The 16376-nt window shown below is 36.3% G+C and overlaps 1 protein-coding gene across 3 annotated transcripts in view; it reads left to right on the top strand.

Annotated features, from left to right (window-relative positions):
- Positions 1–16376, top strand: part of RhoGEF3 (Rho guanine nucleotide exchange factor 3) — a 920825-nt gene that overhangs the window by 850026 nt on the left and 54423 nt on the right. For all 3 annotated transcript variants that reach the window (XM_081756412.1, XM_081756413.1, XM_081756411.1), the window contains exons 10-11: positions 9676–9869; positions 13895–13995. In XM_081756412.1, coding sequence (XP_081612538.1) covers positions 9676–9869; positions 13895–13995 — 295 coding nt within the window. The remainder of the gene's footprint in view (positions 1–9675; positions 9870–13894; positions 13996–16376) is intronic.

Below are 16376 nucleotides of genomic sequence, written 5' to 3'. Positions count from 1 at the left end.
AATTACAACATTCATTAAAAACTTCGACATTGCTGAGTACAAAAATAAATTTCAAGGCCCCTTGACATTCAGAAACAAAAATGTAATGGTCAATGGTCAGTTATTAATTCTGTCGAAAGCTGTCATACCAAATGGAGCATGCACCAATATAATTCCACCACAGGGCCTCATTAATTTATTATTGGCGGATTTCCTACCGGGATTCTCCCGGTATCCCGGTGGCCTATCCGCCCTTGGAGATGTGGTATATTCTCGGAATTCTTAATTGGTTACAGAAAACCGCCTCTCGCTATTACAATTTCTTATACCGGAAATATTATTTTGTGTCCGTCTGTACCAGCATTTCCTCGTAATATTGACAAATGTAAACTTTATAATTAAAATATCATCGTTTGCGTGTACTTTAAACTGGAGACTATGTATTTTTCAAATGTGTGAACAAGGAAAGATAACAGTGGCTATTTCGTACAGCGCTGTGTTGGAATTTTGCGGAGTTTCGAGGAAAATAAGTTATAGATAAGGGAACTTTCCTCAGTTGTCTGTTTCGTCCGTTTCCTTATCGTCTCGTTGGTAGCTATGGTTGATATCAGTAGAGATCATTGAGTATAGAGCGTGGTGGCGGAAAGTGAATTATATCAACTTTTTCTTGCTATGGCTCCTTCTTTATCGGTTTCTGATGACTATTTTGCGTCTAGCTTATCTAGAAAGAGATTTGATTTCCAAGTTATTGAGTAGTAATACATACAATGTTCTTACGGAGGTAAGTAACTTTTAGTTTTTCATTGTGATTGGAACAAATGAACTATATTAGGCATGGTGAAACGTGGCCAGTCGTATTCATAAAACTACGTAAATATTGCGAATGAAAATTAAATAAATGCTATGTCTTGAATTAAATATTATAATTTGTCAAGGAGAATCCGTGTTTGTGTAATACTTTCTGTGGGTAAGAATACAGAACTCTCCAAAAAACCGTTCAATAGCGAGGATTTTTTAAACAAGACTGTATCTAAATAGGATTATTAGTAATTCTCGTGTGTATCTAGATAGTATTATTATTAGTGATATTGTTGCTGGATCAAGGTGACCAGAACTTTTACTTTCAAAAACGGGACGTATACGAATCGGCGACGGCGGGGTGGGTTGGGGGTGACTTCCACATTGCGTTTTGGGACTCAGCAGTGTTTTCAATTTACAAAATACACACGTAAAAATGATAACACAGCGTTTCTAACTTAAGTACTACCCAAAAATACTTTTAACTACTTCAACACTCAGAATTCCCACTCAATTCCCACTTGAACCCCAGAACACTCAATTCTCATTTGAATATTCAGAAGTTCTAGGCACGGCTGAACCTTCCCAATGAGTGTTGATACGGAAGAGTGTAGAATTAGCATTGACCATTTATATTTTGAATAATAATTACGGGACGCCTGGGTCATGTTTGCTTAAAAACGGGACATTTAGGCGTCCCATTTGAGAATCAGAAAAAAAACGGGACAATCCCGGCTAAATCGGGACGTCTGGTCACCTTGTGCTAGATAGCATTACTAGCGATAGTAACTAGAGTCTTTCTATTTCAACTGTGACCTTGCTGGTGCTGCTGTCGATGTCTGCTTTCCCATACCTCCCTCAAAAGAGGAGGAACAAATTGCTGTGGCGAGATCCTCAATGGTTGGATGAAGACAGGGTTGCCATTCCGAATTATTTCTCGGGCTTCGCTGTAGTCTTGTTAGCCATTCTAAGTAGCCTACGATCTTCACTCACCAAGACCAAACGACTGAATGACAAATTGGCAACACAGCCGAGGTCATTCACTTCTTCCCTCAAAGCAAATGGAAGATTTCCCCCGCAAGAAGGCAGCGGGAGCAGGGCCGAAGAATGTTTCACATATTTTTCGAGGGCACAGTTGAAATAGGCTCTAACTACTTTAACTACATCATGCATATACATTCATAAAATATGCTTATCCTTCGTTTATGGATTTCTTTAATTAAATGAATGATCCCATTATGACTAGAATAAAAAATGTGGGTGAAATTATCGGTCTCTTAATAAGATGTTACATAGTAATTAAGAGCTGATGTTTTATAGTATTTAATGAGATAATTCAGACAGTAATCATCATTAAAGTTAATTCTATGTTAAATACGTAACCCGTTTACAGATACTATAGTTGTACTCTCGTATGTTGGTTCCAATTTTAGACGCGATCGTATCTGTAACATGAGTAGTCACACTGTGTTACAGTACAGGTTATACTTTGTATCTGTCATTAGGTACCGTGAACATAAGTTTACTACGGAAAAAGTCCAGCTTACGCATGTAACAAAGTTACAGAGTAGTAACACGTAGCACATTACTATATCTGCAAAATTCCGCCTATATGTAGCCAAATTAAGCAGGCGACGAAGTTAGAGAGGTGGTCAACTTAACAGAATTTGCTGCATCAAATTTTCGTAAGGTAGCTACCCTTAATTCTTCAGAATATATCTAGCTTTTCCAAGCGGACAAATGGAACGAATGACCAACACTACTTGCACACGGTGAAATAGCTAAGTTGACCACCTTATCTACATAGAAAAAGTCCAACTTACGCAGATGTCAAAATCCAACGGATGTCCAATCAGAGATGGCCAACATAAGGCTATTTACTACACAGTGAAATGATTGTAAGTTGATTATCTAATTTTTCAACAGATAAATCAAACTGGTTGAAAAGTAATCATAAAAGATTGATTGTTTAGTTTAGCGTCCCTTTCAACAGCTAGGCTATAATGAGACATGGATCTACAGTTCAACGCGGAATCTGAACCAAGTGAGTTCCCACCGGGAATCGACCCCGGGTATCCCATGCCAAAGGTGCATCCCTAACTACTTAGCCACGAATGAGCTCCAAATAGGCGTAAAAGAGCATTTGGCAACTTTATTCTACGCACTGGTATATTTCGTAAGTTGTCCACCGTTAGTTTCGTAGAAAAGGCGGCCAACTTAACACTGTTTACTGCACATTGAAGTCAAGTTGGCCAATCTAGTTTTTAAGAGAATGCCCACTTATGCAAATGACAAAATCAAACAAATGATCAAATTAAAAGAATGTGATCATAGCACTATGTGTTACGCAGTAAAATATGTGTAAATTGGCCACCATTAGTATCTTAGAAAATATCCAACTTACGCAAGTGGTCAGATCAAACAGGTGGCCAACTTAACACTACTTGCGACACAATGATATCTCATAAGTGGTGACCTTAGTTCTATAAGAAATGTCCAACTTATGCATTCGGCGAATCAAACAAGTGGGTAACTTTACACTATGTACCGAACAATGAAATAATTATAAGTTGGCCACCATTAATTTTCATAGAAAATACCCCTCTTATGCAATCGGCAAAATCAAAATGATAATCAGGTTAAAAGCTTAACCAGCTTTACTTTACAAACCATAATTTTGAGTGACAATGTGATTTCTGATACAGTGTGTGACAGGTAAAGTTTATGGGTTCCGTAGATTATTTTTCCTTGCACAAATGACTTGAGTTACATTTAGACAGCTTTCGTACGAAATATATTTCACTACGAAACAGAAAGCTGTCAAAGGAAGCAATTAGGGGAAGTCCTGCACCTTGATGATAAAATGGAGGGGGGAAAAAGGAAAAGAAGGAAACGCTGCGCAGTTTGGTTTTATGGATATTGATAATTTTTTAACGCATTTGGCAAACCAATGTTTGAGAGAGCTTTGCAGTCGTTTGAGGTCATATAGTTCTCTAACAACATTGGTAAAATAGAATGATTGTGTAGGCTTGCGGTTTTTTTTTTTTTTTTTTTTTTTTTTGTACTTTTGAAGTTTTGTTTTCCTCGTCGTTTATAGATGATGTGTTTTAGCAGAAGACTTATTTTCCTCTTTTATTTGATCTTTCTTTGAAAAATCAATGAGGAGGACACAATACGAGGGAGGACCCAAAAGAAACCGGACTTTCGTTCTAAAAAAATAATTTATTACATTTTTTTTCAAAGTACTCTCCATTAAATGCGATTCATTTCTCCCATCTTCTTTCCCACTGTTTGAAGCACCTCTGGAACTCTGGAACTTTTATATCGTCCAATGCTCTCTGCGAAGTTCTTTTTACAGCCTCTACACCATCAAAACATTTTTGTTTTAGATTTTGTTTAATTCTCGGAAAATGTCATCTTGTTGGTCAAAAAGTTTGGATCACTTTCAATCTGATTTTTCAAGTTCTAGCTCAAATTCAGACGAATGATTTGATCATGTGTGAGCAGGCGAGAAACAAACTTAGGGGCAACATGTCTCATTTGTAAAACCTCACGCTGGCACGAGCTCCAACTCACTCCTGCCTGTTTTGAAATATCATCGATCATAAAACGACGATCCTCGCTGATTTTGGGGCAGATTTGTTCGATGTTTTCATCGTTTCGAAATGATGAAGAGCACCCAGAACGTGCATAATCTTCAACACTCATCTCACCACACTTAAAGCGCCCAAACCACTCAAAAAATTATGTGCTGTTCATAGTATCCTTCTTGAAAGCCTGTTGAAGCATTTGCTAATTTTTCGTTTCCAATTTTCCAAGTAGGAAGCAAACACACTCCTTGTTCTTTTGAATCTGCTATAACGATTTCGCAGGCGGCAAACGAGAACAGCTGAGAAAAACAATAACACGATCAAACGTTAACCTCCTACGCAGACGCCACTTGGCCAACTAGTCTGGGAAGGTCTCTACTAGACCCATCTAGCAGAACTCTCTACTAGGGATGGCCAGCGGAACCGGTTCTCGGAGATCCGGTTCCAGAGCCGGATCTTAGGAACCGGTTCCAGACCTGGACCCGAAAACCCGGTTCCAGAACCGGATCTTAAGAACCGGTTCCAGATCTGGATCTGAAAACCCGGTTCCAGAACCGGATCTTAGGAACCGGTTCCAGACCTGGATCCGAAGAACCGGTTCCAGATCTAGATCAGAAAACCGATTCCGGAACCGGATCTTCTAGAACCGGATCCGTTCAGACCCGAAAACCGGTTCTACCAGGAACCGGTTCTGGCCATCCCTACTCTGTACTACGCCTAGGAACGGCAGCACTCTTTCAATCCGGTTTCTTTTGGGTCCCCCCTCGTATTATACGAGTTCAACTGAACTTATCTGATCTGGATCAAACTTGGCATGGTGGTAGACCAGTTATACAAGCTTGTGAACTATTATGGTGTGGAGCAGGGCCAACTCTAGGCACTTTGTCACCCCGTGAAATTGCACCATTGCCGCCCATCAGGAACAACGAAGGGTAGGGAAAGAACACTCGCACTCAGAAAGGCCTAAACACTACAAATACAATCTCGTTGTGTCTGTTTTTTTTCTTTAAATAATAATCTATTATGTTAGTGAAAGATAAACCAAACACACCTACAGAAAAAAAGATGGTAATCCATTTTATAGAATTCAATATCGAGCTTCAATCTCAATATATCAGTTTCCAATTCCAGTACAACTAGCTCTTTTATCTTTATTTCTTGATTTTTCTTCTATATCTATTAAAAATTAAAAAAAAACTTATTTCCACCTTCAATGATAAGAAACTTTGTTTGTGACAAAGACAAGACGACTAGTTCTCATGTCAAACATGTGATAACTACCTAAGTGGAACAGGTGTTCTTTACTATTCGAGAATTTAGTTCTTGTATTTGACAGCACTCAAGCAATTCATGCTGGAACTTATCTGACCATTTGCTTTATCACTGTCCATGTGACCTTAAACCAATGCGACCCAAACATGATTTACGAATGTAATATTATTCAAATAGTAAGGTCAACTTAGTAAATTTAATTACCATCATCATGAAATCTGTTTTCAACAATATTTATTTTAAATAATATAGTGATGGCAGATTTGTCTTCTCTCGAAACTTGCCGCTCCGTGGAAATGCACGTTTTGCACTTACTGTACAGTCGGCTTTGGTGTGGAGCAGACCTTTAATTTCTAAGTTACGCGTAAAATGAAAATTAAGCAAAGGACGATTTTTTTTAACGACTATGCGTAAGTTTTCATCATATTAGTAATTGTGTGGAGAACATGGCCGTCTGAGTGGAATTCAGTTTTCTGAACTTTTGTTTTCTTCAATTAAATTGCTCTTTCTAACACTAAAGCTTAGCGAAGTGAGAAAAATGTGCAATTTATCATAAAATGCAAAAGTACAGCACATTAAAATATTTGTTTACATAACATTTTCAACGTTTTCTTCTGTCATACTTCACAAAGCACGCACTGTTGTTTGTTTAAGCTTAGCGAACACCGAGACTGTCTGAGAGTTGGACCTGCAGTTTAAGGGGAAATCTCGAACCACTGTAAAATGCGTTCAATTTTTACTAATCCTCTCCCGCCGGGAATTGAACCTGGGGAAGACGCACACGCTAGCCTTTAGACTAGCAGGAAAGGTTGCAAAGGATATACATTCGATTTTATAAACATACATATCGTACATTAAATGTTGAAACTTTAGACTTGCCAACAGTGCCTTTTGAATAAAAAAAAAAAATGAATATCAGAACAGTTAGAAGCATATTAAATTCTTCAAGTTTAATGCAAGGATGTAAGGATTTTAGATTAGTCCGTTTATTATTATTATTATTATTTACTAAACTTATGTAGCCCTCCCGGCTTGTTTTGAGGCTAGCTCATGCGCGTTTGGCACACAAAGTTCGAGTCCCGGTGGGAGAGCTTAAAATTTGAGCCCATTACGAAGGTTCGGATCCTACCTTACACTATACGTGTCTGTATTGGTGCCGGAAAAGGATGCTAAAGCCAGTACTTACGCTGAAGAACTTTTCCCACTCGTAGATAGCTCGGGAGCAAATAGCGGTTTAGTTAATCGAAAATTAAAAGTATTTGCAACCAGAAACTCTCAGACGCGACCATTTACGTGACATTTCTTTATTTTTGGATCAAAAGATCCAATATATTTAAATTAAAAATTTTCTTGTAGGCCTTATATCTGAAGAACTAAGATAGTGTAGCCGAACCCAAACTATCAGTTAACTCAGTGTGATGTGCTTATTCCGTAGAAAATACGAAAACTCAATTTAGGTACCGGGGGCGCGGTGGCTCAGTGGTAGAGCGTTCACCTCCTGTGCTTGGGGTCCCTGGTTCGATCCCAGCTCGCGCCGTGTGGACTTTGTGGTGGACAAATACCGTGCTCGTGGGTTTTCTCGGGGTTCTCCCGTTTCCTCCCATTTTCTTCATTCCACCATTTCACTCATCTCTCATCATCACCGTTTCCTTTAGCCTAACCGGCATAACCGTAAAACTTAAAGATTTCATTTCATTTCTCAATTTAGGTACTCTTCAAAAGTTTTGTGGCCCCTGATCCAAAAGCTAATTATTGGCTAATATCGCAAAAATGTTTTTTTCCCTAAAACTTCTTGTTGTTCCAAGAATTCCATGTTTAATATTGGCCGATCATTGGAGGGATACGCTGTATATTCCAATCATCTGTTCTTTCTTGCTGTTACGTTATGTTAAATACAAATTGTTTCGACAAACAGTGAGGTCAACCTTCAATGCATATGTCAATGCTTCCTCCTTGACGATGTAAGTTGAGATGTCACCGAAAGGCAAATATTCCGTCTGTTTGATAAGTTATTGATAACATCCTTATCGTTTTGTTTCCTTAGTCGATAAAATGCGATTGTATGAAAATCGTCGTGTGAAACAATTAGCATATGTATCTTGTTGGTTTGTGTCAAAATATTTTTGTTGCTAATAGGAAATACTTTTTTAACGTGAAAATGACAATAACTATTAACTACCATAGTATGGGCTTAGTAGTAATAACTTAGTATTCTGTGTACCTGAAGTAAATTAAGATCTAAGTGCCCAGATTTGAACAGTTTTGAGATAATGATGTTTTTGCTCGAAAATTTGTGCCGAGCACATACACGTTACGCATTCTATTGGCAATGATCTGGACTACTATGCACAGGTTTGGCGCTTAGATCCGAATATATTCAAACTGGCTTGGTCCATAGACAATCATTTCGGTTATAACTCGAAACTTTCAGATCGAAATTTACTTCAGGTTTTCATATATAGTATAGGATTTTTATAGTTTATAATCTTTTCAGGGTAGAAAAATAATTTCAAACTTTTACGTAAATAATAACTTTATTTTAAGTGCTATGAACAGTTCATAGGCAAAAATACAGACTGTGTTAAAATCATTATATAATTATTTTAAACAGACCAGAAAATTTATAGTATAGAATGACTATTAGAGCAGGTTAAGGCCCTTGTCAGAAGATTAATATATTCACATTATAAAGTTCAAAACTAATTTATAAAACAAGATCAAAATTACTGTAAAACAAACAGTCAATTTGATAGTATACCATTAACATAACTATGCAAATTAGTTTCATTTAACTACCATTTAAAAGAATGAGTCAACCTCGCTTAAAATTGGACATCCAGCAAACAAAAACTCTTGGTCACTTATTGTCATATTTCAACATAGAAGACTGGTTCTTTGAATAAAGAATTATAAAGTAAAAATACACTGAAGATACATAATAACAGTAAAATCAAGATTGACAGCTAGATCTCTTGTCATAAAGTTAAAGCTTTTTTTTTTTGGTAAGAATTGCTCTGTTACTTCTCTTAACATATGCTCATTTTAAATTGTAAGACATTGTCACTCTTCTCATATAATAATAGTAATAATAATAATACTTATGAGTAAAAATGTTTGTTTGATATACAATCCACACATTGGAGTGGCATATTTCTAAGTAACTATGTTGAAAAAACTGAAATTTTTAGGGGACTATAGGCTATTTAGAATTTGTTTTTTTTTTTATTTGTATCCTAAGGAGGGATGAGAAGGTTGAAAGGGAAAGGGGTTGTTTAAAATGGATGAAAAAAAAAGCTTTCTCACAAGCTCGTCTTGTTAGGAAAATAAAATTAATTACGTAAACTTATTAACAAAAAAAAAAAAAAAAAAAAAGTTACATATGATTGACAATCTAGAAAAAATACCTTGGGGGGTACAAGATATCAAATATTGTGGACAAACATTCTTCTTTTGCGAGGCCGGACACTTCGTTAGTAATCTCGATATATGAAAGTAGTCCTAACTGACTAATCAACACCCACGCCAAACCTCATAAACAAGGTTCCTAACAGACCTGGAAATTTGGGGAAAAATCAGGTAAATTATCGAAAACAACTTTACAGTCAATGAAATTATTGAAAAATTGTTTAATGTCAGGGAAGCCAAGTAGTCGTTCTCGGTAATGAAGGCAACTTTTGAAGTAGCAAGGTTATTTGGAACATAAAGATCATGCAATACAATAATATAGAGTAATAGATTACAGATACATTAAGTTATATCAAGGTGTGTTGTGCCATAGTTTGTGGTTAAGTTCTTATCTCTAAAATCAGTTGCGGTACAGCATCTTGAAAATCCCTTAATGTAGACACCCTTAAATCTCTTGTGTATTATAGAGGTGAGTTTTATTTTGGTCAGGTGTTTCCGTTACTCTTACAACAGTCTGTATATATTACAGTGCATCCAATGAACATAGATCCTTTCAGAATAATTTCAAAAAATAATATCGAGACATGTTAACCGCATTATTTAATATTTGTCTTCTGCTTGTGTATTCCAGGCTGATTTACAAAACAGGTACAAAAATAAACAACAAGTGAGACGGACTCACTCAGATCTCGGCGGCCGACGTTTCAGTGCAGAAGGACGAGCTAGTTACAGACGGCAGTTCTCGTCACCGTCACCACTCAAAATGAGGCCTCCTCAACCTGCCATGGCCCCAGCGCTAATAGAAAATGGAGTCATACTCAGAAAGTAAGTATATTAGCTGTGAAAATGTGACAAAATTTAGTCTATCTAATGACCGTTCAGCCCGAAGCCCATATTAAATTTTTAGGCAGGTACAAATACAGAATTATGTCCAGTAAAGATTTTTTTTTTCAAAATAGTTTGTTTTTGTCACAGCATGTTAACATCGATATTCAAATGTGTCAAATAACAAGAGAATAAAGAGAAGGATTTGTAATCAATTTGAATCACTGTGAATTTTAAGTTTATCTGACTGAAATCACCTGTCGTTCAAATTTTCCTTTAAGGCACCAAACAGATTTAAATTAAAGGGAACTACGAGGATATTTTCAAAAATGTTCGGCTTGCTACGGAAATACCGCCTCACTGGCAAAAAGCCGTTAATAGCACATAGTGCCCTCTATGGATGAAATAATGCATAAGTTTCAACTATTTAGCTGTGTCACAGTCGCTATGCGTTGAGCTCGCATACTGCACACCAAGTTAGTCACATCCGAATAATTTCACTCACTCTTTTCGTCAAGAACGTATGTCTGTTGCAAGACTCATTACGAGTACGTAAGAGTTTAGAAGACGCATGTCAGTTACTATTTAGGTATGAAAAAAATATATATACTTTCGTACACATTTTTTGCTTCATTCAGAAATAATCAATGAAAAAATTTTGAAAATGATCACCATCTGTTTTGAACGTTACTTTCATATCGTATCCATGAACCGTATCGTATCGTATCCAGTAGTGCTACAAACTGGTTTATTCACAATTCCATTGTCAAGGGCCCCAGAAGGTAGACGTTAACCAATAGGTGTAATAAGAAGTACTCGTCAAGCTCTATCTAGAAGCACTGTTATTTTGCCTCTAATGGGTGAGGAAGTTGGTCAAAAAGGGCAGCAAAGGTAAGGGGTTGATTGTGATTTAGAGAAACTGAGAGGTTTTAGAAAGCAGTTTGTTTATTTAATTTGTTTGCATAAGTTAGAATACGTTCAAGTTTCTTTAGAGAATCCACTAACCAAGTCGTCGGTTGATAGCTTTCTAATTGGGCAAGCTTCCCAATTAGTCAAAATGGGACTACTAGTGAAGAACGATCTCTCACTAGTTCACCTTTTTTCTGAAGTTTCCTTAACAAATTGCATGTCATATGTAAGTTCTTGAAAGGTCCTATACTAGACACACTTTTATTTCGTCTACCTTTGTTTTCTTTCGAGATATCTAGTTTTTTTAAAAAAAAAAAAAAATCGACGGATCACCTATGCCGATATCTCCAGCTTAGCGCTATCTTCTATGGATACTTCTTACATGTGGTTGTATCTTGTATGTTCTTGAATGTGGCTGCATACTGATCTTACTCCTATATTGATTTCATTCCTAAAACCTCTCTGTTTCTCTAAATCACCAATGACACCCTTACATTTGCTGCACTTTTTGACCAACCTCCTGAGGCTTTAGATAGGACTTGACGAGTGCTTCCTATTATACCTATTGGAGTTCTCATCTATTGGTCAACGTCTATCGTCTGGGGCCCTTCGCAATGGAACTGTAAATTAAGCCCTTTGTTTAAACATTCTATATTTTATTTTATGCTTGTTTTATAAACACTTCATTTTTTGAAATTCTTTTGTCGTTGGAAATTACTTCATCACTAACATAAGAAAAAACTGGCTATAAAAGTTATTGATGGAAACACTGTCTCTGCATAACACATGAGTTCTCATCTACTGGGGAAGAACGGACGGGCGTCTTGGTTTATACCATGCAAGTAAGTAGAGCAAGCTTGCTTAAAGGATTATGGCCGTACCTTGTTGTTAACCTAAACTTTCACATTAAAGTAATATTGTTTTAATCTTTTAACTATAAAAAATTGTTTTTGATATTTAAAGCCAAAAGAGATATGCTATTGAATTATAACATTAGACGTTTTGATTCACTTAATTGAAAGATTTATTAACAGCTACAGATTACAAAATCAAGACATATAGTGGTATAAAGATTATACCCTCACGGGATATCGATTATGTTACCCAATCCACAGCTCAGCGAATACCGTGAAAAGGGAGTTTTGGGAGACAACTTACAATGCAAATGCCACATCCAGTCTCATGGTCCTTATTCTTTCAGGAGAGCTGTTGCTGTGAGTTGTTCGGCTCTGTTGTTCGTTTGGCAAGATGTTTGCGGTTGTTGGCTGGATAAAGGAATGAATGAACCCCACTGCTTCCGCCCACCATTTTATTTTAAAAGTTTATCTTTTATTTAAGTTTATTTAGAGTTTTAAATTTTACTGTAATGGTCAATTACTGGAGATTGGGTGTTAGTATGCAGGGTCATGATTTGGCTCGCCTTTTTTTTGTTCTGTTCAGTTTCGTTCCAGTTTTTACTTATCACAGTTTAATGCTTTGTGCAGGGTGTAAACTCGTAAACTTATTTTAATCAGTAGAGTCGTCTGTTATCTGGAAATTGTTTTTACATCACTTTAACAACTAATTTTCTCTTTTTTCGTGGCGGGTTTGTGACAATATGCAGTAAAAAAAATCATGAATTGTGAATATCAACCTCTTATTCCGTAAAACTCGACGTTTTCGGTAACTCGTCACCATCTCAGTCCACATGAGGTCGAGTTTGCCGGATTCTACTGTATAAGGATGACGCTGATCAGTCACATACACTCTTGGCAACATTATTGTAATTTGCGTATTAAAAGAAATCTCTTAACGCTGCCTCAGCCTGTACAAAGTGATCAATAGTCAGGGTAATGCAGTGACAGTGATGTTATCAGAAAATCACTTAGATGGTCTGTAAATTTATATCAATAAAAGAAATGTACACATCAATTGTGTCTGCTGTATTACTATCGACTTGTCCAAATCAACAACACACTTTTGCACAAATGCTAACTTTTATTTCTATACCTCTTTCTGGTATACACCTTCCACATAGACTATCCAAGTATTATTTACTGGATATAACAATCTCTACTGCCCGTAACTACATTAATTACTTCTTCATAATCTAGCGATTCTCTTTCATCCAAACATTACACATACTATTTCCCTAACAACACGGCATGTGTACTTACACAGGGTGTCTATCGGTCACGAAAGTCACGAATGTCACGAAAAAGTCACGAAATCAGAAAACGGTCATGCAAGTCACGAAAAAGTCACGAAATTTAGCTTTTGGGTCACGATTTTTTTTAACTGTACAAATGTAAGTACAGATTGAAAAATTTTGTTCTATAAAATGTCAAATTTCACTACCAAAAATGTCTATCGTCGGCTTTAGACGCTACCAAATCGCAAGCAAAGTACGTTTCTATCACATGGAGGAAAATTCGGCCTAATTCGCACCCAAATTCGCTCTTGAAAATATTAGGAAATTTTATGATTTGGTAAAGAAAAGGTCACGAAAAAGTCACGAAATTTCATTTTGGAATTTTAGTAGACACTCTGTTACACGACAACATTACATAACAGCATGTGTACAAATTCAGGTAAGTTTCTGCCCATACTACATCCCAACATAGTCTTTGCCAGAAAGTTAAGCGTAGAAACAGTATACGTAATATAGATTTTATTTCAAACTATCAAATAATACATAATAGGAATATACTATTAAGCAATATAAAAATATAATATAATTTGAATATAAAAATATCCCCTTCTGTACATAGATGGTTAAGTGTGTCATACCATGCTTATTTAGGAGAAAATATTGAAAGAATGCAACTCCATGTTACGATTACCAATTAATATTTTTTCCTGTAAATTGTAATAAAATAATTTTACTCTATCATTGTGTTAAGGCTTTCAACGTTATACCTAGAATGTTAAGTACATTTCTGTGATGGGAAAGGTCCTGTCCCGTACCAAGTGATCTTACATAATGTTTGTATGGTCATGAGCACAACCGAGTTCATAACCTGATGTGTTCCGAACGAAAATTGTTTCTGAAATTTCAAAGCAACCCTGCAGTATCTTTGAATGCATATGAAATCGTATATACTCATATATAATATTTGTTTTCTTTGTTGTTACAGTAGTTTGAAAAAGTCTGTGGGTAGATCGCAGTTGCGGCGTTCTATTAGTCAGCCAATGGACTTGAATGAACTTTCCCCACTTCTAAGAAGGCGGCCATCAGGTGAGTGTCAAATTGTTACTTAACGCAAAGATTTTTTTTTTTTTTAATTTCACACTGGCCTTCATATTCCCTGAAGATAGATAATCTGCATATACATCTTTAATATATCAAAAATAACTTATGCTAAAAGAAAAATAATATTTTGCTGCTGGAAGAAGTGAAACCAAGTAGTTTTTGAATTATTGCAAGTGTTTGTGCACATTATCTGTCTTTAGGCAACGTGGATATGAGTGTAAATAACTGTAAGATTTTTTTTTAAATAACCGACTTCGCACATATAACTCATTTGTTTAAAATATTAAAACAACAGAGAGAATATATAATGTACTATGAAAGTATTCCAAAACATTGCAGTGCAACCCCTGTGCTGTTATGCAACCATAATCACGCTGAAGAATGTATGGTTGCCTATAAGCATGTTACTTTGTCGTTATTAACCCAGTAATCGTTGATGTGTTTCATAGTCTAGCTCTAAAAGATTACTGTCAGATCCTTTAGAAATTTATATAGGACCATTGGGAAGGTTTATTCTTTCAAGCAAAAGAAGAGTTCTCAAAACCGGTGTTCCTATTGTCGATGTTATGCATAAACATACCCAGAACATATACACAATAGTTAATGAACTATACCGATAAATTATAGGAGGTGATTCCTCACAAAAATAAGAGAAAAAAGTCCACATGGACCTGTGGGAAAAAGTGCATAGTTTCAGATCTAGAGCTGTCCAAAGTTGTTAAGAGTCTTCATCCCGGCGAAATTAAAACACCGTTAATTTTACAGTAATTATGTGATATCTTCAAATAGATAAAAGATAATCGAAATGTGGAACAAGAGCGCCCTAGACAATATTATTTTACATGAGAAACCGTTATCACGACTCACTTATCTGCTTTCGATTTCAAGCCATTTTGAAAATCGGCATTTATTTTCGCGTTTCTAAACGGCTGAAAACAAAAAGCTACTAGGTGACTTGTGGTAACGGTACCTCATGCAAAATAGTATTGTCTAGGGCACTCTTGTTCCATATTTCAATTATCTTTTATCTATTTGAAGATATCACATAATTACTGTAAAATTAGCGGTATTTTAATTTCGCCGGGATGAAGACTCTTAAAAGGCTAAATTTCAACACGGGCTATTTCAAATTCGAAAAAAAAAAACATGGAGTGGTGGTCTGTATCAGCGTAAAGGAAATCATATATACGTAATCCAAAAAATGCATAATTCATCAATATGCAATGGGTGTCCGAGGAATTCCGAGACATTCTCTCAACAGAATTTTCAGCTATGCTCTGATTTCAAGGTGGGTCCAAATTAGACGAAAGGTAAACCTTAACAGCAGTGAACACGAAATGCTTCAGTTAGAAGTCGCAAGTGTTAGGGATCGCCAGCACCACAGCTCCTCGTGTACGGAATAATGCGTGCTGCGATGAATTTTGTTACAGTATATTTTACGATGTTGTCACGTATAAGCGTAAAACAAAACATCTGAGCACGCATTATTCCTAACACAAGGAATCTTGGAGCTGATGGCTTATAATACTTCCAACTTCCTGCTGAAGCATTCCATGTCCACTGTTGTTAAGGCTTAACTTTTGCCTACTTCGGACCACCTTGAAATTTTTTGGCTGAGGAGAGGACGTATGGCGGTACTCCATCGACTGACACTTCGTTTCCGCGTCGTAATGGTGTATCCACGACTCGTCGCCGGCGATGAATATTCCTGGGCGCAAACCTTCCACAGTCAAAAATTCAATGACAACCCGCTGTTTCAACCGGACGTCATCACTGTATGCCATGGATTGCTTCATTACTCTGGAATGACAAGAGATAGGAAGTTGAAACAAGTGACATTCTATAACTTAAACATTAGTGCATTAGTGATAAACAGTTCAAAATGTTTGCAGTATTATTGGCCAAGTAGTTGGCTTAGAGGCATTACTTTCTGAATTACCCTCGTACATATTATTCTGATGAAGATTTAAATTTTTCACGAAGCGTAGACTGTCTCACGAATCCCTGAAGTTAGAGAGATGAAACTGGCATATAAACCCTTAATTAAAAGTAAGGCAACTCCGTGTTTCAGCATTTTCAAAAACTCCATTCCTAAGGAAGGAAAGACGAACATTTTTATAACACTCAAATCTCCTTTTATTCAGAAAATGCCGAATGTGAGTATTCGCTTAAGGTGTGAAATTTGGTACATAATCTTAATTAAAACTAAGGGAAAACTTAGTTCATTGTTTTCGAAAATTCCGTTTGTGAAAGGGAAAAGAGGGTCAATTTTATACAATATTAAAATTTGTGATTTTTATATTTATTACACCTTATTCTTCCTGTGTAAAGAATGAACACTGCTAGTTTAAGTTAGGAAATTTATT

The sequence above is a fragment of the Thermobia domestica genome, chromosome 4 (genome assembly GCF_964235325.1).
Source record: "Thermobia domestica chromosome 4, izTheDome1.hap1.1, whole genome shotgun sequence".
Classification (NCBI taxonomy): Eukaryota; Metazoa; Arthropoda; class Insecta; order Zygentoma; family Lepismatidae; genus Thermobia; species Thermobia domestica.
Note: the sequence above shows the minus strand (reverse complement) of the source record. Positions and strands in the feature narration are given on the sequence as shown.